We start from the raw sequence: 26088 nt of genomic DNA, 5'->3' as shown, positions 1-26088 counted from the left end.
GGAGGAGAGGAGCCCTGGTGAGGAAACCTTGAAGTCACATCTCCATTCACCCTTCACAGGCCTTTGCAGGAAGGTCAGAGTCTTGGGGGTGACCTTCCTACCTTGCTGGCTCTATGACCCTAAAAGAGTTCAGTGGGTGCCCTGGGCTGTTTCTTTGTTTCTCAATCCATCCCCCTACAGCACCCACCACTGCCTTTTGTCCCCCCCTCTTCCCCAGCAGAAGCAATGGGTGCTGGCAGCCCGCGGCGGGGTGCTGGCCCTCCGGATGGTGGCTGGGGCTGGGTGGTGCTGGGCGCCTGCTTCGTGATCACGGGCTTCGCCTATGGCTTCCCTAAAGCTGTGAGTGTCTTCTTCCGGGAGCTCAAGCGCGACTTCGGGGCAGGTTACAGTGACACAGCCTGGGTGTCCTCCATCATGCTGGCCATGCTCTACGGCACAGGTCAGCACTCCCTCCAGATCACGCCTCCTGGGGTCCATCATGGGGTTGGGAACCTAGAGCCTAGAGAGGTATTGCTACCCCCTGGCTAGCTGTGGAAGCCCCAGCCCGAGGCAAGAGTGGGTAGGGCACATCTATGGAAATGGAGCCGTTCCTAGTGCTGCCCGGGGGAGGGGGTGGGGTGGAGGGTGTTGGGGATCCATCCCTCCCAACAGTCCTACACTGGGCTACATGTAGAAGCATTCCCGCTCCCTACAGCCTTACCGCTGGCTGGAGTTCTGGTGGTTGAGTGGGTGGGAGCTCTCAGAGGGTTGGCAGCCTAGAGACACCCAGAGAATGAAGAGTAGACGCCATCCTTCCTACTTTTGGTTGTGTGTTCTCAAGAGGTGTAAAGGATGAGCGGTTACAACAACAGCCCCCTAACACACACACACAAAGCATGCGCGCGCGCACGCGCGCCACCCTATCTGACTAGTCAAGCTGTGTGACCTCAACCAAATGCTGCCCTCTGTTTCTGAAGGGGATGAGGAGTGAGAAGTAACTACTCCTTCAAGGTCTTTCAGGCGTCAGAGGTACAAGGCCTGGCGCAATTTTTGGAGGGGCAAGATTGATCCAACCCCCGACGATGACTCTGCGCTCCCCACAGGTCCCTTGTCCAGCATCCTCGTGACGCGCTTTGGTTGTCGCCCGGTGATGCTGGCCGGTGGACTGCTGGCTTCAGCGGGCATGATTTTGGCTTCCTTTGCCTCACGCCTCCTGGAGTTGTACCTGACGGCTGGGGTGCTCACAGGTGAGGGTACCCAGGGTTTTTTCCTGCAGTGGTGTGGGTGCAGGTTGGGGGGTCCCTGCTGTTAAGTCCTCAGTTTCCCCCAAAAGGGCGGCCCCCGGGTCGCCTGACCCAGCATCCCGGGTTCGGACGCACCCTCCCTGTCAGGGGCCCAGCCCGGACCAACAGCTGGGACTAGGAAGGGCACCCCAGCCAGGTCGCCTCGCCCGCAGGCCTGGGCCTGGCTCTGAACTTCCAGCCGTCGCTCATCATGCTGGGGCTCTACTTCGAGCGGAGACGGCCCCTGGCCAATGGCCTGGCAGCAGCGGGCAGCCCTGTGTTTCTGTCCACGCTGTCGCCTCTCGGGCAGTTGCTGGGGGAGCGCTTCGGCTGGCGTGGCGGCTTCCTGCTGTTTGGTGGCCTGCTGCTGCACTGTTGCGCCTGTGGGGCTGTCATGCGTCCGCCCCCCGGACCCCCGCCGCGCCGAGACCCTGCGCCCCCAGGAGGCCGGGCTCGCCGGCAGCGGCTGCTGGACGTGGCAGTGTGCACCGACCGTGCTTTCGTGGTGTATGTGATCACCAAGTTCCTGATGGCGCTCGGGCTCTTTGTGCCTGCCATCCTGCTGGTGAACTACGCCAAGGACGCGGGCGTGCCTGATGCCGAGGCCGCCTTCTTGTTGTCCATCGTGGGCTTCGTGGACATCGTGGCACGGCCGGCGTGTGGTGCTTTGGCGGGCCTGGGGCGCCTGAGACCCCACGTCCCCTACCTCTTCAGCCTGGCCCTGCTGGCCAATGGACTCACGGACCTGATTAGCGCGCGTGCGCGCTCCTACGGCACCCTCGTGGCTTTCTGCATCGCCTTCGGCCTCTCTTACGGCATGGTGGGGGCGCTGCAGTTCGAGGTGCTCATGGCGACCGTGGGCGCGCCCCGCTTCCCCAGCGCGTTGGGCCTAGTACTGCTCGTGGAGGCCGTGGCTGTGCTCATTGGACCGCCCTCTGCCGGTGCGCACAGTAGTAAGAGAGGTGGCAAAGCCTGGGCCCTATTAGTGCGCTGGAAACCCTTTAGACAATTTCTAAGAACAAGGGATTAGGAAGGGCCCCTTGCTCTAAAGCCTGGTTGGTGGACTTCCTCCATAGCTCCTCCTCCAACCAGGGACCACCCACAGAGACCTCAGGAAGCAACACACATGGGAGTCTAGAGTCTTGGCCATGTTCTTCTCAGGCAGTCAGCACGAAGTCCTTATGCAAGAGAGATGGGCCTTAAAGGGGGTTGGAGCCAGAAGTTTAGCCTGAGTCGTGGTCCCAGAGCTAGAGTGACAGGGCATATGTGTCACCAGTAAGCCCCATCAAAATAGTGTAGAGAGGACCCTGACAGGTTTTGACAGCCCACTTCCCTAGGCCGCCTGGTGGATGCTCTGAAGAACTATGAGATCATCTTCTACCTCGCTGGCTCTGAAGTGGCCTTGGCGGGAGTCTTCATGGCAGTCACCACCTACTGCTGCCTGCGCTGCTCTAAGGACATCCCACCAGGTCCATCTGCTGAGGGAGGGACCAGTGACACGGAAGATGTGGAGGCTGAGAGGGACTCTGAGGCAATGCCTGCCGGCACCGAGGAGCCCAGCAGCCTTGACGCTCTGGAGGTGCTGGGTCCCCGGGCTGGGTCCCCAGAACCAGAAGAGGAGGCAGTGCCTAAGCCATGAGGCATGTGGCCAGAAGGCGTGAAGACTTGGCTTCCTCTCCTCTCTGAGGGCCTGGTACATGGGGAGCCGGCCGGGGGTCCCCTTGGGAGCCTCGTCTGTTAGGCCCTGTTCACAGTGAAGCTGCGGTGGGTTGACAGGAGCGCAAGTTGATAAAGACCCTAAAAGATATTCTGTTCCTGTGCCTCTGCTAGGGCTTAGGCCACTTGGGCCAAGAGAGGTGTAAGAGTCTGAAGGGTCTCCCCAAGACCCCATGAGCCTCAGCAGGAAGTGGGTAGGGTTCCAGCCAGAGATATGAGGAGCAGGAGGGGTGCTGTCCACGGAAGCACACTGGCTGCCATCTGCACTGGAAGCACTGGGTCCAAGGTCATGGCAAGCAGCAGACTTCAGTTGATTTGGAGACCAGGGGAGCCAGGTGGCCAGCAGATAAGCTCTGGTCCCCTCACTGTCCTGAGCAGTCACCCCTCTAGAGGATACAGTCTAGTAACCCAGGATCAAGAACCCATCCCTTTGGGTCAGAACACTGCTTCTGCTGTGGGCACCTGCTCTCCACCACAGGGATTCATGGTACCTGACCTCTCTCAGAGTCTGCCTCAGCCACCCAAGCAGCAGGATTATAGCATCCACCACCACGCCTAACACTTGCACTTTGACCTGTGTGATGAAATTCCTGTCTTACCCCCAATTCCTATCTAGCTAGGAGACCTCAGCAGAATCCCTCTCACAAATGGCCCCTTCCCAGCTGGGCCTCATTTCCTATCCAAGTGGCACGAAGGCTGGAGGACCTGCCAATGACAATGGCTCCCCAACTCCAGAAGGGATAGCATCATGTCTAAGCACTTAACAGCGCTTACAAGCGCTATTGTAATCCCTTTATTAATGTTACCTTATTGAATCTCCTAACCACCCAATGAGGTAGAACTTATCCATGCTTTAGGGAAACTGATACACAAGGAGGGTAGAATTCCACCCAGGGTTCCACAGGGATCATTACTGGGTCCCAAGCTTTGGGTTTTTTCCTTTGTCCACCCGCTGGATGCCCTTCAGTGTGGCTAAACCGCGCTGTTGGTCCCCAGGTAGACAGATGATGTCCCTGAGCTCTGAACTGAACAGGTGTTCCTAGAACAGTCTCCCCAGTTGGCCCTGTATGACCCTGACCAGTGTCTGGTCTGCCCCCATGTCCAAAAGCTTGTTTTACAACCAGGGTTAAAGGTGTGTGATGACACTGGGAGCAGGTGACAGTCAAGGCTTCAGGACCCAGACTCGAGCTGCTGTTCCCACTGTTCTCAAAATGTGTGGTTCTGAGCAAGAACTACCCCAGCCTCTCCTGCAGAGTGAAGGACACAGAGGGACCCGCCTAAGCTGTGTGCCCCAGCCTCCCTCATGACCCAGAAGGCTGCTGAGATCTGGCTGCACAGGGGCTGAGGCACTGCAAGGAGCCCATCCATTCTGTCTGGGTTGCTGTTTATTCAATACAGGCCCAGCTTCCAGCCCTTGAGGCTAAGCCAGAAACAAATAAATATAGGCTGCCGAGGTGTGCACGTGGACTCGGGGCCGCCCTTGTATACTGGCCCCAGCCTCGATGTCCACCCGGCTCCCATTCCCTGCAGGCTTGGCACCATCGAGGCACTCACAGGGACAGGTCCTGTGCTCTGCTCCAGCCCCTTCTCTCTTCTGTCCAAGGCCCAGCTCTCCCTCTAGCTGGGAGGTGGGAGGATGGGGACTAGAGTCCAGGTCCCAGGCTGCAGCCTGGGTTTACTGTTCGAGGACAGAGGAGCAGGGAGGCAGGCGCCCCGAGCCAGCAGGCTTTTATGCGCCACTATATGCCTTCGCTGTCCTACAGTGGCCCCGCCCCATTCCCACTGTGGTCCTCCCACTACCCTGCCCCCCAGGTCCACTTGAGGGGGCACTCAGGAGTCACACCAGCTTCCGCCCTTGTCCGTAGGCCCAGTAGCCCCGCGTGCGTCCTTGGACACTTCCCTAGCTGCCCCATCCTCCTCATCCTCGTCCTCATCCTCTCCATCGGTGAAGCCGCCTTGATTAGGGCCATAGGCTAGAGTGGTGTGTGCCAGGTCCACCTCAATGGGGAAGACGTCAGCGTCCCGCAACACTGCATAGCAGTCATTATAGTACTTGGACATGGTAGACACGAAGCGCTGCAGCTGGAACACGATGTCCTGGACTGGGGCAGGAGGTGAGCAGACAGGCCAGTGACTATGCCTGCTTCCTCCCAGCAAAGACCTGGAGCTGGCTTGGCCTTCCTGCTGGGACACTTCCTGGGCCCTGGGCTTAGGAAGGGACCCAGCCATAGGCTTCCTGGCCCGGCCTACTTGGCCACTTAAGCCCTCTGAACTCTTAGCTCAGGAAACAAAGAAAGTTGCCTGAGTGAGTAGATCATGGGCCCAAGCTCTACCCCCAACCCAGCCGGGCTCTAGGTGGACTCCTGCCAGGGCCTGGCCATGGGGTTTCGGGGAGACTCCCCTCTCTGGGCCTCTTCTCCGATTTAGGGAAGGAATGGCACCCCACCCCCGGACTAAGTGCGGGGAAAGGACCACCTCAGGCAGCAGGGCCTCCGGAGCCACACACGCAGCCCTCACCGTGCTTCTGGTCCAGCAGCTCCATCTTCTCCAGCACATCTTTGCGCATCTGGGAGAAGCGGGCGCGAGCCTCCTGGCGGCAGCGCAGGATCAGGCGGTACTCATAGTTGCCTGTGCTCACCCGGTATAGCGGCTCGCCTAGGGCCTGGGGCAGGCAAGCGTGTCAGCACCCTTGGGTGGACCTGGGCCTCCCAGGACAGATGGGGCTGGAAGGCTGTAGGCTGGCCCAGCTCACAGCTATACCACAATGCCAGCGGTGGACAGAAGCTCAAAGCAGTAACTTTGGAGGGAAAAAAATCAACCACAGAAACACGAACACAGCTCACATGGAATAAATGAATATTGGTCAAAGGATGGACCTGACTGCAAACACATAACAAAAATAGAAATAAATGAACAAACCAAAGCCAACCAGGGGCTGGAGGGAGAGTGGGTCAGTGGTTTAGAATAGTCGTTGCTCTTGTGGTGGCCTGGGTTGTCACCGGTACCCACATGGCCGTGCACAGCCGTCTGTAGTTTTAGTTCCAACACCCTCTTCTGCCCTCCACAGGCACCAGCCACACAAATGGACACACACACACACACCAGGCAAAACACTCATATACATACATACATACATACATACATACACACACACACACACACAAACATTTTTCTTATTAAAATCAAACCATAGCTCAGAAGAGAACTGTTACCTTTTTCCTTTAGGTCCCTCAAAAACTCGGGATACCTGACCTAGAGCACATCGGGAAATTACCTCATAGCCAACTATCTGGTGCTCCAAGCCAGAGGGATTGGTAGAATAAGCTGATAGCACCAAACTCTAGGAACTACAGTCTACCTAAGACCCCAGGAGGCCCGACAAAGCCACCATCTCTGATGGCATCCCAAGCCATCCCGCTCCCAGCAGGGCCCGTGAGTACTCACAATGCAGCTGTACTCCTCATCGTCCATCTCCTTCACCTTCAGACAGTACGACTGTGTGGGACCGGGTGGGGAGGCCAGGAGGTCAGTGGCCAAGCTTCCCGGATCCCCATCCTCAGGTTTCCAGCTCCCCCTGCCACGCCCCCTATGCTCCCAGGTCACACTGAGAGCAACCATCTAGGCCACCAGGTTCAGGGAAAGGATGGAGGCCTGGATGGAGACCCAGAAAAGGGTCACCTGGGCTATGAGGCACTCCTCTGGGAGGGTACAGAGGCCTGAAGGCTTGAGAAATTCAAAAGCAATCACATTTAAGTCTCAGGAGATGCTCTGGGGATCGGAGGGTGTGGCTCAGTGGGACAGCATTTGCCTAGCATGCATAAGGCCTAAATGGCTGGTATCAAAATCAAAACCCAAAGATACTGTGTGTGGTGGTGCTGGCCAGACAATCAAGCCTGTCAGCTCCTTGAAGCCATGCTGCAGACAGGCCTACCAAGTCAAGACTCTAGAAGAGCTGCAGCCCAAAGCCTGAAGACTCAACAGATCCTTTTCTTAGCTCCTTTGGCATTAGATTATCATCTAGGACTCAAAACATCCTTTTCCCAAATCTAGTCTGAGCTGCCGCTAGAAACGATACAGAACGGGAGGGCTCCTGCGCTCCAGGCAGCTCCTCGGTGTGGGAATGCAGCGCCTAGGCACCTCCTGATTCTCTGCCGAGCCTTTGATCCCACAGGCCTGACTCAGCTGAGGTCTGGGCCCAGCCCTGCTGGTCTCAGGGATGACTCCAGGGCGGGCTCCCCTCAGCTGGCCAGACCCTGCAGTCCACTCACCAGGTACTCAAACTTCACATCCAGGTACTTCTTGATGGTGAGGCGAGTATCAGGGATGGCTTTATTGAGGTACGTGTTCAGGTCGGTCAGCATCTGGGAGGTTGGGACAAAGGCACTGATGTGTCATCCCTTCCAGTAGACTTGGGCATGAGCCAAGCGAAGGGTTAGTCAAGGTTAGAAGACTATGTCCAGTCAAGGACATATTGTCACCCAGCAACAGAACAGCGCTCAAACAAGTCTTAGTTCAGCAGGGACTCTGAGACCCACCGGTTTGATGGTTTTCAGTAGCCGAATGCCGAACTTCTCAATGCTGCGGTGCGCGTCAGCAAACTTCACGAATGCTTCACTTGCTGCTGGCTGCGGCTCCCGCACCCCAATCACAGAAAACACGTCCCCAAAGGCTGCGTGACAAGCATGTCTTGAAGCCCCACTTGACTCACAGAGAAGTCAGGGGTTTGTTGGGCAGCAGGATAGGGGCCTGGCCAGCAGAAAGCCAAGGACTTCTGGGGTCTACATCTGAAGGGTTACATCTTCAAGGCTTGGCCATACTCCCAAGGACCTGCGTCCTCATTCTCGGCTCCTCACTCATACTCCCAGAGGGGCTAGTTTGCTCCCTCAAAGCAACCAGACAAAAGCCTAGGTGGAAACCTAAGGCCTTCATGCTAGTCAAGAGCAGAGCACCAGATACCTGGGTCTGAATGCCAGCTCTGCCGGGAGCTCTGGGCCCACTTCCTATCTGGACTTCCTTTCCTGGCCTGCCCACCATGGGACTGAAGGGACCAAACTTAAAGAGAAGCTGCCTGCACTGTAAGTAGCAGTGACAGGGCATCCATCGTAAGGCCAGTTGGACCAGAGGCTTCACGGTCAGTGCCACACCCCGCATCAGACTGGGTCAGGGCCGGGTGCTGGCCTTGGTGTGGGGATGGGAAGGGCCCAGAGAGGAAGCTGGCCACACCTCACTGTTAGGTGCTACTGAGTCTTGAGGGACAGGGGTTTGCAGGACCACATGGCATGTCGGGGATGGATGCCATTACCCCGGTGGGTCTGTGACAGCTCATAAAAGGCCCGCAGGAGACTCTTGGTGTGCTCCGTCATCCCTGTGGGAAGAGACCCAAGTGACGGAAGACAAAGACCCACGTCAGAGATCACACTGGCCCCCAGCCCTGCAACCTACCTGAGGTCCCTACTGCGCATTAGGTCCACAGGCTTTCCCCAATGCCTAGGGATGAAGGCTGAGTGGGCCCCTCTGTGGACCCCATGTGACAGGTGACTGGGATTATTATGACACAGTCTCTCAGGGGCTCTCTCCGGTAGTGCAGAGATTTGAAGGGGCACCTTATACATAACTGTGCCCCAAACTGTCTGGGTAGTTGCCCTGCCCCACTGCCGCTCTCTAAGACAGGGGCCCCAGGGCAGGCCAGCACCAGGCACTTCCTGCGGAGACTCCCTACCTTTGTACAGCTCGGCAGTGCGTTCCAGCTCCTCCAGCCGCTTCACCAACCCATCTGTGGAGGTCAAGACCAGGGGCATCTGTGGGCTCGGCAAACGAAGGGAGGACGAGAGCCCTGCGGAGGCCAGCTGGGAGCGGGGCTCTGAAGAGGCTCTGGCTGGCTCGAGCATGACGTGCAGGGCTCTGGCAGGCCTGGCCTATCCTGTTCCCTCTGCCTTACTAAAAGCCATTGGATTACACTCCGAAAGCTAGCCAAGGTCTCTTCCCTCACTTGGTCACTTCTTCCCCAAGGGTTGAGGCTCAGCAATCAAAAGCCCCCCTTGGCTCACCTAATTAACATGCCCAATTAAAAGTAAACTCCACTGGGGAGTGACTGTGGTAAAACTGAGATCCAGGTCCTGCCCTTGGGGTTCCAAGTGCAGCAGAGGGCCTCCCAAACTCTGGATATCCCCACCTGTGGGGATGAGGGGCATACACCTCTCAAGAGAGGGGAGGGCCTCTAGGCCCCGCCCCGGCCAGGTATTGGCCCAAGAGCTCCTGCAGTCACACTGAGTCAGTCACCCTTCCGTGTGCCAGGAACACTTAAGGCCCCTGGTAAGCACTGGCCCTTCTTTGGCTTGCACCGGGGCGAGGACCACTTTGGCTCTCCTACGGAGAAAGCTGAGGGTGGGGTAAGGCAGCTGGCCGACGTTAGCAGGCACGCCTGTCTAAGCAGACTCTAGTCTCCCGGCTTTAGTGCACTTTGGTGTGAAGTTTCAGGCAGGGTCTTTTAAGCAGGAGGGGAGGGGAGGGACTTCACATAGGCAGAGGCAGAGGCAGAGGCTTTTCTCTGGGCAGAAAAGCTTGCAGTGTGAAAGGCTAGGGATGGGAGAGTGGGGAAGGTGTACACCTCAGAGGTCTTCAGGAGGCCAATGTGGCCCACGGCCTCCATGTCCTGGCTCCCTGGAGCACAAGCACGTGGCCAGCAGCAGTTGTTTTTAGCTGGGTCATGGGACATCATGACAGCTTCCATTTTAGAAATCCTATTTACAGCTAGGGAAATTGCAAGGTTCGGGGGAAACAACAAGCCGTTCTAATTCCATCTCAATGCACGGTGACTACAGTAACAGGGATTTATAGGCACCATGAGGCTGAAAATAGCAGCCGCCACTTTGTACCCTATTTGGAACAAGCTCAGGCCCCACCCCATTCTCCCAGCCAATAAAGACCATGTGCCCAGCTGAGCCCACAGTTTATATGGGTATTTTTATCTTCCCTGAGTACACGCATAGCACTGCTATTTATAAGCATAGGCTGGCGACGGCAGGAGCAGGACCACGGGTTCCATCAGCCTCCCGGGGAGACATCCAGTTCGTGTGTAAAGTGCCTTGCCTGCACATGGCTTCTCTGAGCACAAGCAGAGGAAGTGGAAACAGGACAGCAGCGCCACCTCCTGGTCAAGGGCAGGACTGAGGAGGACAGCACAGAGCAGGACAAGTGTGTGTGCTGTACTGGGAGCATGTGGGCAGTGGAGTGGGACCCACGCTGGCCAGGCATCCGAGCTGGAAGGGAACCCCTGTCCTCCCAAGGCTGTGTTGCCCCCAGCCCTTGGAGGAGACCTAAAAGCCCACAGCTCACAGCTGGGGCAGCTCTTGGGGAGCTTAAGAGGATCCCAGGGATACAGAGTGTGAGCTGGCTGTCACACTGAGGCAGGGGGATGGGAGCTGGGCCAGTGGCGGAAGGAGAACTTACCATTACACAGGATGGCGCGGCTTAGGCCCAGGGCATCGGCTGTGCCTGAACTCATGTTTTCTACCAGCCGGTGCTTGACTTTCTTCAACACTGGTCAGGAGAAAGGGCCAATGAGTCTGCTGCTGCCAGGCAGGGCCGGGCCACCGAGGCCGAGCCCCTCAGTCACCGCTGCCTCACTGAGCGTGCCAGAAGGTGGGAGTCAAGCCTAGGCTTGGTGCTAGGAGCAGTTAGGAAGCAAGGGCTCACAGAAGTCTAACCTGGGCTACTTGTCCTATTGACCCCCGACTCGGAGGAGCTAGACAGATAAACATGGAGTGCTCAGCATAGACTGTGACCTGCTCTCTGCTACTGGTGACAGTGAGAGCCCAGGCCTTGTGCGTGCCAAGCACTGGCACACGGGCCAGACATAAAGGCCGTATCCCTCCTCTCTTCCAGCCAGCATGAGGTGATCTCTCCGGCTGGCTACCTCAAGAGCGCTGGCTGAGGCACTAAGTGGCACCGGTCACTAAGTGCCACTGGCTGGTCACTCCAGCTAAGATCTTGGGACAGGTCCTAGGCTGGAATCGAGGTGGCACAAGTCTTTAATCTCAGAACTCAGGAGGCAGAGGCAGGGGGATGATCTCTGAGTTTACAGTTAGTCTGGTCTTCAGAGCAAGTTCTAGGACAGCCAGGGTCAGAGAGAACCCACTAGTGAGCTCATCTGTCCTTAGACTCTATGCTGACGGGTGGGGGCTGTAGGTGAGTATGGGTTTATCTGGGTGTTCTGCCAGGCGGCCGCCATGTCTCCCACTTGGCCATGTGGTTGAACCTGAGGAGCCGGCAGCTGCAGAAGCAAGATCTTGCCCTTCTACCCACAGGCGAGCTGCCAAATAGCACACTGTGCTGGTCTGAGTAGGTATGGTCCCCACAGACTCATGTGTTTGAATGCTTGACCCACTATTAGCAAGTGTGGCCTTGTTGGAGGAAGTATGTCATTGTAGGGACAGTCTTGGAGGTCTCTTATGCTCAAGCTATGCCCAGTGTGCTCCAGTCTCTTTCTGCTACTTCCAGATGAAGATGTACAACGCTCCGCTCCTCCAGCACCATGTCTGCCTGGATGCTGCCATGCTTCCTGCCTTGATGACAATGGACTGAACCTCTGAAACTGTAAGCCAGCCCCAATTAAATGTTCTCCTTTATAAGGGTTGCCGTGGTCATGGTGTCTCTTCAGAGCAATAAAACCTTATCTAAAACACACATTGTAAGGTCCAGTTTGCACCACATGTCTTCCTGAAAGTACACAGCAGGAGAGGCCATGGAGGAAGGAGATTAAAATTGGACATGACACACAGGTCGAGGGCTGGTAGTGGAGGGTGTAAAACACAGGGCAGTGAGCATGCAGGGCCAGGGGCCTGTGAATAGCTAAAGGGGAGCACCTGGCTTCTCCCAGCCTTTTGGATTAGCTTGGACAGAAAAAGCCAGAGCCCCTGGCACATGGCTGCTCTGGCCTGTCTTACCAATGTCCAGGGACATGCCCTGCTTAGGGTCCGCCTGCAGCTTGTTGTAGTGGATGGTCACCTCCCCCTACAAGAGCAGCACAGACACAATCAGGACAGTGGCCCCTGGCTCCAGCCCCCCAGAAACTACTTCCTGCACATCTGGGTCTAGTACACCAACCAGAAGGACGAGAGCAGGGCTTCTCAGGTGAGGAGGGAAGGTAGGGTGACTTGAGGATTCACTTAGTCCCATGTTCTATGACTGCTCAGGAAAGGGCATCTGCACATGGGAGGCCATCATGTCACTCTAGTCCTTGGCATCCTATGGCCTTTGAGATTGGGACTGAATTTACTCACATTAAACTTGGACTGAAAACGTATACCTACAGCGCAGACGAAGTGACCACCATGGTCAGTCAGGGGTAGGGTGTGAAGGGTCCCTTGGGACCGACATGGTCCTGAACTCAGCCCCTCCTTGGTCTGCTTGGTGCCTAAAAAGGCACTGGCCGGGGGGTGGGGTGGGGTGGGGTGGGGGTGGCAGGAGCACTACAGAGGTAACGCCTTAGTTCTCAGTGGGGACTAAGTACCAGGATGACATAGGAGCAGGATTAACAGTGTGACAAAGAAAGCAGGAGCAATGCCTGTCTGAGTGGAAGCAAGAAGGGGGCAGTGGGGCCGCAGGGATGGCTCCGTGGTTAAGAAGGGGGCAGTGGGGCCGCAGGGATGGCTCAGTGGTTAAGAAGGGGACAGTGGGGCCGCAGGGATGGCTCCGTGGTTAAGAAGGGGGCAGTGGGGCCGCAGAGACGGCTCAGTGGTTAAGAAGGGGACAGTGGGGCCGCAGGGATGGCTCAGTGGTTAAGAAGGGGACAGTGGGGTCGCAGGGATGGCTCAGTGGTTAAGAAGGGGACAGTGGGGTCGCAGGGATGGCTCAGTGGTTAAGAAGGGGACAGTGGGGTCGCAGGGATGGCTCAGTGGTTAAGAAGGGGACAGTGGGGCCGCAGGGATGGCTCAGTGGTTAAGAAGGGGACAGTGGGGTCGCAGGGATGGCTCAGTGGTTAAGAAGGGGACAGTGGGGCCGCAGAGATGGCTCAGTGGTTAAGAAGGGGACAGTGGGGCCGCAGAGATGGCTCAGTGGTTAAGAAGGGGACAGTGGGGCCGCAGGGATGGCTCAGTGGTTAAGAAGGGGACAGTGGGGCCGCAGGGATGGCTCCGTGGTTAAGAAGGGGACAGTGGGGCCGCAGAGATGACTCCGTGGTTAAGAAGGGGGCAGTGGGGCCGCAGGGATGGCTCCGTGGTTAAGAAGGGGACAGTGGGGCCGCAGAGATGACTCCGTGGTTAAGAAGGGGACAGTGGGGCCGCAGGGCCGCAGAGATGGCTCCGTGGTTAAGAAGGGGACAGTGGGGCCGCAGGGATGGCTCAGTGGTTAAGAAGGGGACAGTGGGGTCGCAGGGATGGCTCAGTGGTTAAGAAGGGGACAGTGGGGTCGCAGGGATGGCTCAGTGGTTAAGAAGGGGACAGTAGGGCCGCAGGGATGGCTCAGTGGTTAAGAAGGGGACAGTGGGGTCGCAGGGATGGCTCAGTGGTTAAGAAGGGGACAGTAGGGCCGCAGGGATGGCTCAGTGGTTAAGAAGGGGACAGTGGGGTCGCAGGGATGGCTCAGTGGTTAAGAAGGGAACAGTGGGGCCGCAGGGATGGCTCCATGGTTAAGAAGGGGACAGTGGGGCCGCAGGGATGGCTCAGTGGTTAAGAAGGGGACAGTGGGGCCGCAGGGATGGCTCCATGGTTAAGAAGGGGACAGTGGGGCCGCAGGGATGGCTCAGTGGTTAAGAAGGGGACAGTGGGGCCGCAGGGATGGCTCAGTGGTTAAGAAGGGGACAGTGGGGCGGCAGAGATGGCTCAGTGGTTAAGAAGGGGACAGTGGGGCCGCAGGGATGGCTCAGTGGTTAAGAAGGGGACAGTGGGGCCGCAGGGATGGCTCAGTGGTGAAGCACACTCGCCACTCCTGCAGAGGACCTGGGTTCAGTCCTCAGCACCCACACTGGCTCACAACCATATGGAACTTCAAGCCAGGGGATCTGGTGACCTCTTCTGACCTATGAAGGCAGCAAGTACAGATGTGGTGGTGCACATATATACTTCCAGGCAAAATGCACATGAAATAAATCCAAATTTCAATACATGCATGCGCGCACGCGTGCAAACCCATGCACAAGTCCTGGAGCTTTGGAGGGTGCCAATAGGAAGTGGAGGGTCCTGGCCTGGCTAGGGTTTGGGGCCTCAGGCTCTGCCCAAGCTCATATAAGCTGAGTCCCACCCTTGACTCTGGGACCACCCATCCTCTGTGTCTTTCAACTCCCTCAGCGGCTCTCTCAGCATTTTCCCAAGGGTCTCCAGTGGCTGAACAGCCAGGGACGGGCAAGCAGGCCACGCTTCTCTTGTGAGTGACCAGGACTCAGCACAGAGCAAGGGTCTCAGTGGAACATCTTGCGTGGGGAATGAGTAGGTGGAAAAGATGCGGGCTGCATCTGGACCAGAAATGCCTGAGCTCAGGGTTTGGCATGGCCTCATGTCCTTGGAGAACTTGGGAAGTAGTCCCTCCCACAAAACTCTAGTGCAAACACAGCCCAGCTGTGGTCATTAGAGTCCACTGACCCACTGAAGTCACCCTTGGCATCTAGTTCTCTGCAGCTCCAAGCAGGGACACCACAGCTCATCTGAGGCTTCAGCATCTCTGGGAGCTCAGAGGAACCCAAGGGTCCAGGGGACTGGAGTGTGTCCCTCATACTGCTATATAAGTAGCAGGCAGTGACGGCCTAGGTGGCTCAGCAGGGACCTGACAGCCTGTGTCGTACTCCAGAGCAGGCTTCCAGCTCCCACAACCATCTTACCTTCACCTCCTGAATCATCTTCGCCACCTCTACCTTGGTTTTTCCTTTGATCGATCTGCCATTGACCCCAGTGATCTCATCACCAGCTGCCACAGTGCCGTCCAAGGCTGCAGGGGTGTTGTCAAATACCTGCAGATGTGTAGGAAGTAAGGGAACAATGGAGTGGCACTTGGGACCTGAGCAGGCCCTCCCTCCACCTCAGGTAGTGCCAGCAAAGGCAAGAGAAACCCTGCCCACTCTTGGGAAGGGGACAGAAGAGAGGTCGTGAATGCCAACAGCTGAGATTTTCCCAACAGGAACCCAGTAGTCCTCACAGCCCCTAAGCTGCCTTTCACTGTCACCACCTCGTGGGCTTTCCAAAGTGTTCAATAATTCTAGCACCTACTTTGGTCTCCAGAGAACAGCCTGGGGTTACTCTGAGCAAGGCCCCTAGGCCTGAGAGCCCTTTTCCTAGTTCCTTCGATGGGACTTGTGCTCACTGGCTGTGAGGTGGTGTTTCTGTCAAAGATGAGCTGTCCGGTAGTAACAGCAAAGAGACAGCTGGCTTTGGAGCACACACACACACTGGGGGACACAGATCAAGATGTAGGGAGTGCACACACAGACACGGAACCACACACAAACATCCGATTCACACACAGATGCAGGGAGCATACAGTCATAGATCCACATAAATGTAGGGGCTCACACACAGAGGCAGGAGGCACATACAAATGAAGCAGTACAAACTGGATCAGAGAGGAACTCTAGAAACATCAAACTGACCAGCAGTGATTCTCTACCTCTCAGATGGTTTTGAGACAGGGTCTGACTTTGTAGCCCAGGTACAAAGCCTTAAGTAGTAAACTTTCTGCCTCAGTCTCCCAATAACATGATAAGCCACCATGTCTGGCTCCTGTGGCACTTCTAGTTTCTAAATCTAAAAAAAGCCATGCCTAGCCAGGCAGTGGTGGTGCACGCCCGTAATCCCAGCACTTGGGAGGCAGAGGCAGGCGGATTTCTGAGTTTGAAGCTAGCCTGGTCTACAGAGTGAGTTCCAGGACAGTCAGGGCTACACAGGGAAACCCTGTCTCAAAAAAACCAAATAATAATAATAACAATAACAATAATAATAAAATAAAAAAATGAATAGGCTGGGCAGTGGTGGTGCATGCCTTTAATCCCAGTACTCGGGAGGCAGAGGCAGGCGGATTGCTGAGTTCGAGGCCAGCCTCGAGAGAGAGTTCCAGGACAGCCAGGACCATACAGAGAAACCCTGTCTTGAAAAAAACAAAATAAATAAATAAATACATAAATAAATAAAATGAAAAAAAAAAGCCATGTCTAAAGGACACTTCGTAATGTTTGTTTACAGCGTCACAAGGGAAATGAAGTGAAGGTAACCATTTATCAGCCTTCAGATCACATTACAAACACTTCAAGCAGTGATGGGTCAATGGGAACTCTGGCACACTGCTGAGAAGCCAACCCAAGCAGATGGAGGGACGCTGTGTCGGCTGTTGACGGACAGCACAAGCAGGCAGAGCCTGCAGAAGCACCTGAGCGTGTCAGGGAAGATGTTTCCTGAGAGAATGGATTGAGTAAAGAAGTCTGCCCTGAACGTGGGCAATATGACAGAACCAAATGAGAGCTTCCTCCCTTCCTTCCTAGTTTCCTGAAGATGCTGTCGCTGCAATGATTTCACCCAACACATAAGACAGGTCCTAGAGAGGTGAGGTCATTGCCATGACTAAGAAAGACTAAGCATGGTCTGCAGGAGGAATTAGAAAAGTTGGGAGGTGCAGGCTAGAGAAGCCCCAGATGTGGTAAACTTATCCCAGAGGACAGTCCTGGTGGGAGCTCGGGACAACAGACTGCACGCGGACAGATGTGCAAACAAGACTGCTGCAGATGTGATCAAGGCAGATCATACTTCAATCTGGAAAAGAATTTATTCACATTTGTTCTGTGTCCTGAGACTTTGCAGGCTGAACTTCAGGTGGATGGACTGACTGGCCATCTTATGGATGGCACTGGCTAGTCAGGTTTGCGGAAAAATCTTCACTGCAGAGCAGGAGGGTCTGGAAAACATATTTGCCCAGAAAATAAACTGGCACTTAAATGATTCTATCACTAAGCTGGGCGTGGTGTCATATGCCTTTAATAAAAACACTGAGTCAGAGGCAGGTGGGTATCTGTGACCAGGCCAGCCAGAACTACACAGACAGAACCTGTCTCAAAAATGATCTAATTAATTAATTAAAAGAAAACTAAAAAAAAAAAAAAAAAAAAAAAAAAAAAAAAAAAGGATTATGCCATTAAACAGTTGGGATGTGATGTTAGGAAGGATGCTTTGGTGACATCTAAGGTATTGGCTGGACCCCAGCTGTGCTAGTTGGTTTATGTCAACTTGATACAAGGTAGAGCTTTCTGAAAAGAGGCAACCTCAATTCCCTGAGAAAATGCCTCAGAACAGTATGCTGTAGGTAAGCCTGTAGGGCAACAATTCTCAGCCTATGAGTTGACAACCTTTCAGGGGCTGCATATCAGGTAACCTACATTTCAAATATTTACATTATGATTCATAACAGTAGATAAATTATAGCTATGAAGTATCAACAATAATTTTACGGTTGAGGGTCACTACAACATGAGGAACTGTATTAAAGGATCACTGCATTAGGAAGGTTTAGAACTACTGCTGCAAGGATTTTCTTAATTCAGGGTAGATTTGCCCAAAAGGCCCAGTCCCTTGTGGGTGGTGCCATCCCTGGGCTGGTGGTCCTGGGTTCTATAAGAGAGCAGGCTGAGCAAGCCAGGGGAACAAGCCAGCAAGCGGCACCCTCCATGGCCTCTGCATCAGCTCCTGCCTCCAGGTCCCTGCCCAACTTTCCTCCCCAAGTTGCTTTGGTCATGGTGTTTTATCACAGCAAGAGTAACCTAAGTGGCCATCCATGGCAGGCTCAAGAGTATAAAAGTTTAACTCATTTGAAAGGTTTTGTTTAAGAACAGAGCTCAAGGCACCCTCTGGCAAGAACTTCCTAGGAAGTGTGGTCCCTGGACTTGGTGTCGGGTATCATCCACACAATACTGGTTTTGTAGGTATATATACTCCAACAGGGATACATGGACATTTTCAAAGGAAGCTTGACTGACTCCTGTGACAAGATTGGGATTCTGGCAGGCAGATTCTGAGAGGGGCGCAGGAGGATCACGCTGAAGATGCACTGGAAACGCCAGATGTTACAGACACCAGACTAGGGAGTATCTGCTAAGGATAGCTATAGGCAGGAAGCAGAGCGCCTCAAAGAGAAGTCCTGTGGGCTACAAATGGCAAGGCCATAGGGCAAGGCTGCCCAGTCCTGTGGAGTGCACATCACGCCACCATATACCACAGATGCCAGCCGTAGAGCTGCAGGCACTAGAGTTCGCGCTGCTGATTTATTGCGTCTTAGCTGTGTCTCCCTCACAGAATAGGGTGTTACTGTGAAATAGTGTATCTTGGGGCTTGGGGACATGACTTTTATTCTATTTTATAGAAGCTCACAGCTAAGGGTCTGCCTTTCATCTTAGAAGAAACTTTGAACTTGGGTTGTTTTGAAGAACGTTGAAGCTGGGCAGTGGTGGTGCATACCTTTTAATCCCACTGGGGAGACAGAGGTAGGTGATCTCTCTGACTTTGAGGTCAGTGTGTCTACAAAGTTCTAGAACAGCCAGGACTACAGTGACCCTGTCTCTAAAAAAAAAAAAAGTGTAAATATATACCTAGAATCCCAACACTGGGAGATAAAGGTGGGGATCAGATTTCAATGTCTGACTTCCACCAATGTGCCATGGCATGTGTTCATGTGTCACATACATACAAAATAGAAGTTATAAACCAAACCAAGGCTACAGGGATCTGTAGAGACAGCTGATAGACTTGGATACACTTGGCACTATAAGATGAATATGAACCTTTCAGGGCCAGAGTGGATGCTGTGGTTTAAGGTGGAGATCAAGATAACAAGATCTTAACAGTCCAGTCCACTTGATGGGACTGAGAAGTACATCCTGTCATCACATGGTGTCTCGGGAACCCCAAGGTCCTCTGTGTGCCTGTGAGGCTGTTCCCATTAAGGCATGTGAATTGTGAATTCAGGCACCACCATCCCATAGGCTGGAGCTGGACAGGGGAAGGAGAAAGATAGCCAGTGCAGTGCCCCCGTGTTCCTGTTCTCCAGGACCCTCTGTGGTATGACTGCTCAGCCACACGCCCCAGGCACTGATGGACAGAGCCTGTGAAAGCAGCCAAGGTGAATCCCCACTGTTCCTATCAGGCATCTGGCCACAGCCCTGAATGAGGGTCTGTACTCTCAGATGACAAGATGTGACATTAAGATATCAGCACTACTCACCACAACCTGGAGATGCAGTGAGCACCCTGACAAAATCCCAGGGGCATTCTTTTTTTATTTGGTTTTCCGAGACAGGGTTTCTCTGTGTAGCCCTGGCTGTCCTGGAACACATTCTGTATACCAGGCTGGCTTCGAACTCAGAAATCCACCTGCCTCTGCCTCCCAAGTTCTGGGATTAAAGGTGTGCACCACCACTGCCACCAATGCACCCGGGGCATTCTTTTTTTTGGGGGGGGGGGGCGAGGGTTGGATTTGGTTTTTTCAAGACAGGGTTTCTCTGTATAGCCCTGGGCTGTCCTGGAACTCACTCTGTAGACCAGGCTGGCCTTAAACTCAGAAATCTGCCTGCCTCTGCCTCCCAGAGTGCTGGGATTACAGGCGTGCGCCACCACTGCCCGGCTCACCGGGGGCATTCTTATAGGCAGAAAAATTCTAAAACTCTAAATCCTAAGATTCATATAGAATATCAAGGAACTGTGAAAGGCCAAAATAATCTTAAGAAAAAAATAATAAAGCTGGAAGACACACACTTCTTGATTTCAATTTTTCCTGCAAAGCTAGTATCATCAAAACAGTGTGGTGTTGGCAGAGGGAACTGGAGACCTAGAAACAAACCCCTGCACATGCAGAAAAGTGACTGGCAGGAGTGCTGGGAACATTCGAAGGACAAAGGTCAGCCTGGGAAAAGCACCACCCACAGGCAGGAACATGGAAAGTAGGGCAAAAAGGAACTACAACATAACAAACTCTAACCTCACACTAGGCAAAACCAACCCCCAGTTCCACTTATAAGAGTCCCTAGAATAGTCAAAGCTACAGAAACAGAGAGGACCATGGGAGCTGCTGGAGCTGAGGAGAAGGCCTCAGTGAGTTCACACCCAGTTTCACATTCTAAAGGCTACTTTCTGAGGACCCAGCACAGCCACAACACAGGGCTTGTGACACCTGAGATGCAGGGATAAGCAGTCTCAAAGGCTTGAAGGCTAAGAATACGAAACACATAAGCAAAGGCCCCAAGAAGACAGACAGAGGAAATGGAATCACACCATCACATCTCTACCCAAGGCCAACGAGAGATGCTCAGTAGGTAAAGGGGCACGGGGAGGCCTGGTGACCTAGTTCAATCTCCCCAAGATTCACATGGTGGAAGACGATAACCATCTTCTCCAAGCTGCCCGACCTCTGACCTCCACACATGTACATGATGCAAGAGCCACTCCACTAAGTAAGTGGGTTTAAAATTCCTTATTGATTGGTTGCTTTTTTGAGGCAGGGTCTCTCTACATAGCCCTGGTTGTCCTGTAATCCTGGCTTCACTGTGAAGACCAAGATGGTCCTGAACTCACAATCCACCTGCCTCTGCCTCCCAAGTGCTGGGATTAAAGGGGAGCAATACCAAACCCAGCCTTAAAAATCTTTATTTATTTAAGGAATAAACGTTAGGAGTAGAGAGATGACTCAGTGGTTAAGAGTACTTCCTATTCTTGCAGAAGATCTGAGTTTAGTTCCCGGCACCCACATGGTGGCTGTAACTCCAATCCCAGGGCATCTGATGCCCTCTTCTGCCCTCCATGGGCACCAGGCATGTATACGGTGTACAGACATACATGCTAGCAAAACATTCAACACATAAATCAATCTAAAATAGAAACAATTTCAAAACGTCTAATAGAAATTTATTTCCAAACCTAGTACTATTTGTAAGTGTAGGGGACGGACCCAGGGCCTCAGCAGGCACGTGCCCTGCCCACTGGCCATTCAGGCCCTTTGACCTTCACTCCTAAACTTGAGATCGTGTTAACTTTGAGAAATATGGGAAGGACACTGACGAGAAAGAAAAAGGAGGTCTCCCAAATGTTCCGAGAAGGGGCTCTGGAGAGGAGGAGTGAAAAGCACAGGTCCCAAGGGGCTAGATTGAGGGCAGATGGCAAAAATCTGAGAACACGCTAACACAAGGGCAAATAGCAGGAAATACCAAAGAAATAGCAGGAAATACCAAAGAAAGTAACAAGAGGTGACGCTGAGAACAAAATCCAGGTTAAGGCTGGCACTTGGGAGGGAGAAGCTGGAGGCGGCTCAGGCTCAGTAGTTCAAGGCTAGCCCAGGCTACATGAGACCCGTCTCACCAAAAAACAAAAGGTCACCAGTTCAGGGCTAAAGATATGGCTCAGCAGTTAAGTGTTCTGTTTATTCTTCCAGAGGGCCTGGGTTTGAGTCGCAGCACCCACATGGTGGTTTTCACTCTCTGTAACCACAGTTCCAGGAATCTGATACTCTCTTCTAGCTTCCTCAGTCACGTACCAGGCACACATACCATGCGCAGACATACATGCAGGTAAAATACCCATACACATAAAAAAGAAATGCATTTAAAAAACAAAGAAAGAAAGACACCAGTTCATTAGAATCGTCAGCACAAGTGCTAGAGAAGGGCGGGGCTTGCTTCTGTCCCTTCTTTATCTCCTGAGCCTCCACAGAGCTGGCCAGGGACCTAGAAAAGCTTTCCTGAACATCACCTGTGATGTTAATCTTGAGTCAGGACAGTAATGAGTGGAAGATGGGCTATCAGGGAGATCTGTGATTTTAGGAAAAAGTTGAATGAACTCTCTATCTCCTGAACTAAGAACAAATGATAAGAAAAACAAGACAGGAAGCCAGGAGAGATGGCTCAGCAATTAAGTGCATCCTGTTCTTGCAGAACACCCAAGTTAGTTCCCAGCACCCACACACCCAGAAACTCACAAACTCCTGTGAGTTCAACTTCAGAGGGATTTGACGCCTCTGGTCTGCATGGATATCTACATTCAAATATTGCACGTATATACACACACAATTAAAGGTATTAACAAACACAACCAGGAAAAGTGGGAGCCGCATCTGAGCAGGTGAGATGGAGAGCAGGGTGAGACGGTAGGATGCAGTTCATTGATAACCATGATCCTCGGCAGTGAACACGTGGGGTGGAGTCAAATGGCACAAAGGCTGAGCAGGTACAGACCTCAGGGGACCTAGAAAGGTCTGTCTCCTGGGGCAGGGGAGACCAAATCACCCTTGAAGGTAGAGGTGAGAGCAGATGATCTTCCCAGAGACCCAGTGCCTTGTTTGCTCCTAAGGCCTGCTCGGCTGGGTGTTCCAACAGGGGGATAGTCTGAATCCTTCCAAGGCTACAGAAGTGTCAGTGACTGGCCAAGCACCAGAAGTCAGCCTCATGACAGACCTGCCAACTCGCAAACCGCAGTGGACAGACGACCAGGGCAGCTTCCTCAGCAGAAACTGTGAAGTCGCTCCCCTCGCTAGCATGGCGGCTGGGAAGGCACAGCTGCCCGGGAGCCATCACAGCTGCGACCTCGGGAGGCACCTGGGCCCACTGCTACTATGTTCCATTTTCACAAGAACACAAAGACATTTGTGCTTACATACTTCATTTCATTGTTTACTTGGTTTTGTTTCTTTTGAAATGGGGTCTCATGTAGCCCTGTATGGGTTTTCCGTATTTAACTGTAAAATGTTATGTGTATAATGTGAGTGAACATATGTGCACTATATGCATGCAGGAGCAGGAGGCCAAAGAGCACATCAGATCCCATGGAACTTGGGTTACAGGTGGTTGTGACTGCCTGATATGAGTGCTGGGAACCAAACCAGGGATATATATTTTTAAATCCTCAGTTATCAGAGAAGAAAACTGAGGGCCAGAGTGATTAAGAGACTCTCTAGTATTCAGGGATGCTTACATACAAACCTTGGGCTACTGCTTCCTTTTGTCTGTTTGCTGAGACAGGGTCCAGAGCAGGCCACGCTGGCCTTCAGCCCATTCACAGTGCAGCCAAGCAAGCCTCTGACGAGCTGAGCCTCCCAGCCTCCTCCTCCTCCCAAGTGCAGCCATAGCAGGTGTGACGCTGCCACGCCCAGCAGGGACATTGTTATCTCAGCGCCTTCCCTCTTCAGTCTGCACAGACTCCTGAGCGACATTTATACTGAATCTCTCTTACATGCCAGGCAGTGACTGGCACTAACTGCAGTTGATTACACACCGCGTGAGGCTAAGAAGAGTCTGCCAGGTAGCAGATCAGAACACGCTGGGGGGTGAAGAACAGGTAGAAAAGGATGCAGGAACAGCGCCACTCAAGAGCGCCGGGCAGTGTTGCTAAGATCAGACCTCAAAGCAGGGCAGGTGAGCTGGTTCGGCCAGGTGAAGTGTCTACCATGCAAGCCCGGTGGCCTCATTTCAAATGTGGGATCTCACAGCAGAAAACTGACTCTTGAGGGTTGGAGGGTTGTCCTGTGACCAGTGCATGATCGACATGAGTAAACTCATCCACACTCACAAATACACACATCAAACACACGTATGCAAATACAATTGCAAAATTTTAGAGCAAGGTTGACCTTTGTCTGTTGGTAAATGCAGGCGTGTGTCTGTCCGCACGCCTGTGTGGACAGTGAGTTACTTTGCTGTCCTTGGTGTTCAGCACCCTTTTCTTGGGTGGCAGGGTTTTGTGCAGTATCTCTATGACCTGGAACTCACCTATTAAGTTGGTGTCCTAGGGCCACCTGTGACCACCTCCCCCTGTGCTACAGTTACCATGGTTACAAGAACACACGCCCCAGTGTGTGTTACACAGGTGCCTGGACTTGAACTCTGCTCCTTAAGCTTGCATGGTGAGCGCTTTGCAGACAGCCACCGCCCAGCCTTTGGAGCTAGCTAGAGTTTTTTTTTTCCGGAGTGGAGAAACAAACCTCCTCCTGTCTATCCAGGAAGGGAGGTGAAACACTCCACCCAGGACCCTGCCCTGTCTCGTACCTGGACAATATAGAGACAAGGACAGTACTGGGCCCCTCCTCCAATGCTGATCCCAATCAGGTTCTGGGCGTCCTTCTGCAGGGTGACCTTTCCGGGCACAGTGGGGATTCCTCTGGAGAGAGAAGCAAGGGACACTGAATTCTGGTGAAAAGTTGACTGGAAGGAGCAGGCTCTCGTATCCAGCAATCCACACAAAGCAGCCTCTTCCTTTCTCCTCCAGGAAAAGCAATCTGTACCAGGACATGCTCAGGAGGCTGTAGGGTCAAAGCCCGGGCCTGCCAAAATTCTGCAACGGGACTAAACTCCAGGGAAACACCAAGACTCAGCCCAGTTCCACCCTTGGAACTCCTCTCAGATACTTACAGGACAACCCTCTTCCTTTAGAAAGCTACGACTAGCCTCCAGCTGTCTGCCTGCTCAGACTCCACAGCATTCACAAGACAATGAAGGCTGTCTGGTGAATACGCTCAGATGTCAGCTTGGTTACTGAAGACCAATTTCCTAACAAACAACGGCTGCTCATCTCTTATGAAGGACTCATGACACACAAAGCCATGAGATCTTCTCACTCTAAGGGGCAGACAAATATGATTTTTGAAAGTCCACTTTGCTAAATCACCTGTGCTGGGGAGGAAGGTATGTTTGTGATAGTTCCACGTAGCCTTTGCAACCTGGCTCTGTAGCTACCTTTGGAATACCTTCCCAGACCACCCCAGCAGTACCTGGATACTGCCTTAAGGGGTCACGTGGCCCAAATCGTGTTTATCTGTCAACCTGTCACAACCCCCTACAAGTGATCTACTACTGGGATGTCGGGCCCATTTCTACTCCCGTGCACTGAGAAGCAAACATGTGTGGAGCTAGGACACCCAAGGACACCAAGGACCTGGATCCTCAGCGCTCGGGTCCTGGAGAAGAATATACTCACAACTTATCCTCCTCGATGTCATAGTCTAAGTCTGCAAACATGGTTCCGAGAGTTGGGGCCGACTGGCTAACTGCCCAGCTCGGGAGGGGAATAGGAAACTGGGTCTGGCGGAGAAAAGAAGACAGGGCTTCAGGGAACTGAAGTGCCCAGATGCCAGCCCCAAGCTCCCTCCCCTCCCCCACCCGGACCGGGAGAGGGGGCCTCAGGCTGGGAGGGCGCGCGGGGGTGGGGTAGGGAGTAGGTGATTCTTACTTGGTACAGGGGAGGACCCCAGGCCAGGGCGATGGGCTCGGATTCTGGAGCCCGCCCCACGGTCTCCAGACCCTTGGGAGCCGCTTCAGTCGCTCACCGAGAGAGTCGCTCCCACAGCCAGGCCCGGGCCAGGCTGGCACCTGAACCCACCTGCCGTTCCACCTGGCGGCGACCGCGACTGTCGCGTCACTTCCGGTCGGATGCGGAAGTCCCGCCTCCTCCTTTGGGTATTTGCCCCAATCCGTACAGGCAACGCTTCTGTCTCCGCTCCGGGACTCTCTGAACCAGGAAAAAGAACAAGTGTTGGTGGAAGTTCGCCGTTAGTGAGAAAAAAAGGAAAAGGAAGAAAAGGTTTAGACATGCGGGTCGCCCCGGACCCCGCCCTTGGCTGTGCCGCCATCTTGGGGAAGACAGAGCTCTTCCCAGCTTCCTTAGCGGCACTCTGGGGACCACTTAGGCAGGGCGGTTGCCGGGGCAACGGAAGCATCCCGGGACTAGCGAAGTTCAGTGAACTGCAAACCTCAAGACCTTTGCTTTCCTATTTTCAATGCCACTTCCTAGGGAAAGCCTGTGCCTCCACTGCAAAGCGTCAGTGCTGGAAGGTTCGGCAAAATCCCAGCCTAGACAAAGAGATTAAGTACCTGAGAGAGGAAGTAACTTTTTCCAGAGATAACAGTTGGTGTAAAATCCAGATCTTGGACCTGAGACCCCTACCGCCTATCTGGGATACTTTGGACATCTGTGCTAAACTCAGAGCCATGAGAGCTATATTCAGTGGGCTTTGTCTTTTTCAGATTTGACTTGTCTTTTCCCCACATACATACTATTACCGTTCAGTAAATGTTTCTTCGGTATTTTGGCAAAGGATCTCTCACACCAAACCTCCTTCCTTAGTCCCGAGGCCCCTGGAATCTTCTTGAAGATACAGCCCCATGTTC

At 53.7% G+C, this 26088-nt stretch overlaps 2 protein-coding genes across 3 annotated transcripts; one reads left to right on the top strand and one right to left on the bottom strand.

Moving 5' to 3' along the window:
* Positions 1 to 225: 225 nt before the first annotated feature.
* Slc16a8 (solute carrier family 16 member 8) lies at positions 226 to 2901 on the top strand. Its single transcript, XM_052160354.1, has 4 exons — positions 226 to 439; positions 1083 to 1226; positions 1436 to 2203; positions 2600 to 2901. Exons 1-4 carry the CDS (start codon positions 226 to 228, stop codon positions 2899 to 2901), a joined length of 1428 nt encoding a protein of 475 aa, XP_052016314.1.
* A 1444-nt stretch (positions 2902 to 4345) lies between these two features.
* Positions 4346 to 25543, bottom strand: Pick1 (protein interacting with PRKCA 1). 2 transcript variants are annotated; one of them, XM_052161014.1, is made up of 13 exons: positions 25301 to 25543; positions 24899 to 25002; positions 23971 to 24082; positions 14791 to 14919; positions 11924 to 11990; positions 10428 to 10517; positions 8698 to 8751; positions 8281 to 8343; positions 7514 to 7647; positions 7247 to 7339; positions 6423 to 6473; positions 5496 to 5640; positions 4346 to 5080 (listed from the first exon to the last, which is right to left on the bottom strand). In XM_052161014.1, the coding sequence occupies exons 2-13, from the start codon at positions 24937 to 24939 to the stop codon at positions 4809 to 4811; spliced, it is 1251 nt and encodes a 416-aa protein (XP_052016974.1). In that variant the 5' UTR covers positions 24940 to 25002; positions 25301 to 25543; the 3' UTR covers positions 4346 to 4808. The 2 variants fall into 2 exon arrangements, with proteins under 2 accessions (XP_052016974.1, XP_052016973.1); XM_052161013.1 differs by having other exon boundaries at positions 25151 to 25542.
* Positions 25544 to 26088: the final 545 nt, after the last annotated feature.

This window comes from Apodemus sylvaticus, chromosome 17 (genome assembly GCF_947179515.1).
Source record: "Apodemus sylvaticus chromosome 17, mApoSyl1.1, whole genome shotgun sequence".
NCBI classification, from domain to species: Eukaryota; Metazoa; Chordata; class Mammalia; order Rodentia; family Muridae; genus Apodemus; species Apodemus sylvaticus.
Note: the sequence above shows the minus strand (reverse complement) of the source record. Positions and strands in the feature narration are given on the sequence as shown.

What these genes read in the sequence shown, in the direction of transcription:
- Slc16a8 (XM_052160354.1), top strand. Translation starts at nt 226, where the DNA reads ATGGGTGCTGGCAGCCCGCGGCGGGGTGCTGGCCCTCCGGATGGTGGC. An exon ending in GGCCATGCTCTACGGCACAG is followed by an intron (nt 440 to 1,082) that starts GTCAGCACTCCC and finishes CGCTCCCCACAG; the next exon opens with GTCCCTTGTCCAGCATCCTC. An exon ending in CATTGGACCGCCCTCTGCCG is followed by an intron (nt 2,204 to 2,599) that starts GTGCGCACAGTA and finishes CCACTTCCCTAG; the next exon opens with GCCGCCTGGTGGATGCTCTG.
- Pick1 (XM_052161014.1), bottom strand. Translation starts at nt 24,939, where the DNA reads ATGTTTGCAGACTTAGACTATGACATCGAGGAGGATAAGTT. An exon ending in CCGCGCCATCCTGTGTAATG is followed by an intron (nt 8,752 to 10,427) that starts GTAAGTTCTCCT and finishes TGACCTCCACAG; the next exon opens with ATGGGTTGGTGAAGCGGCTG. An exon ending in ATGAGGAGTACAGCTGCATT is followed by an intron (nt 5,641 to 6,422) that starts GTGAGTACTCAC and finishes TGCCTGCCCCAG; the next exon opens with GCCCTAGGCGAGCCGCTATA.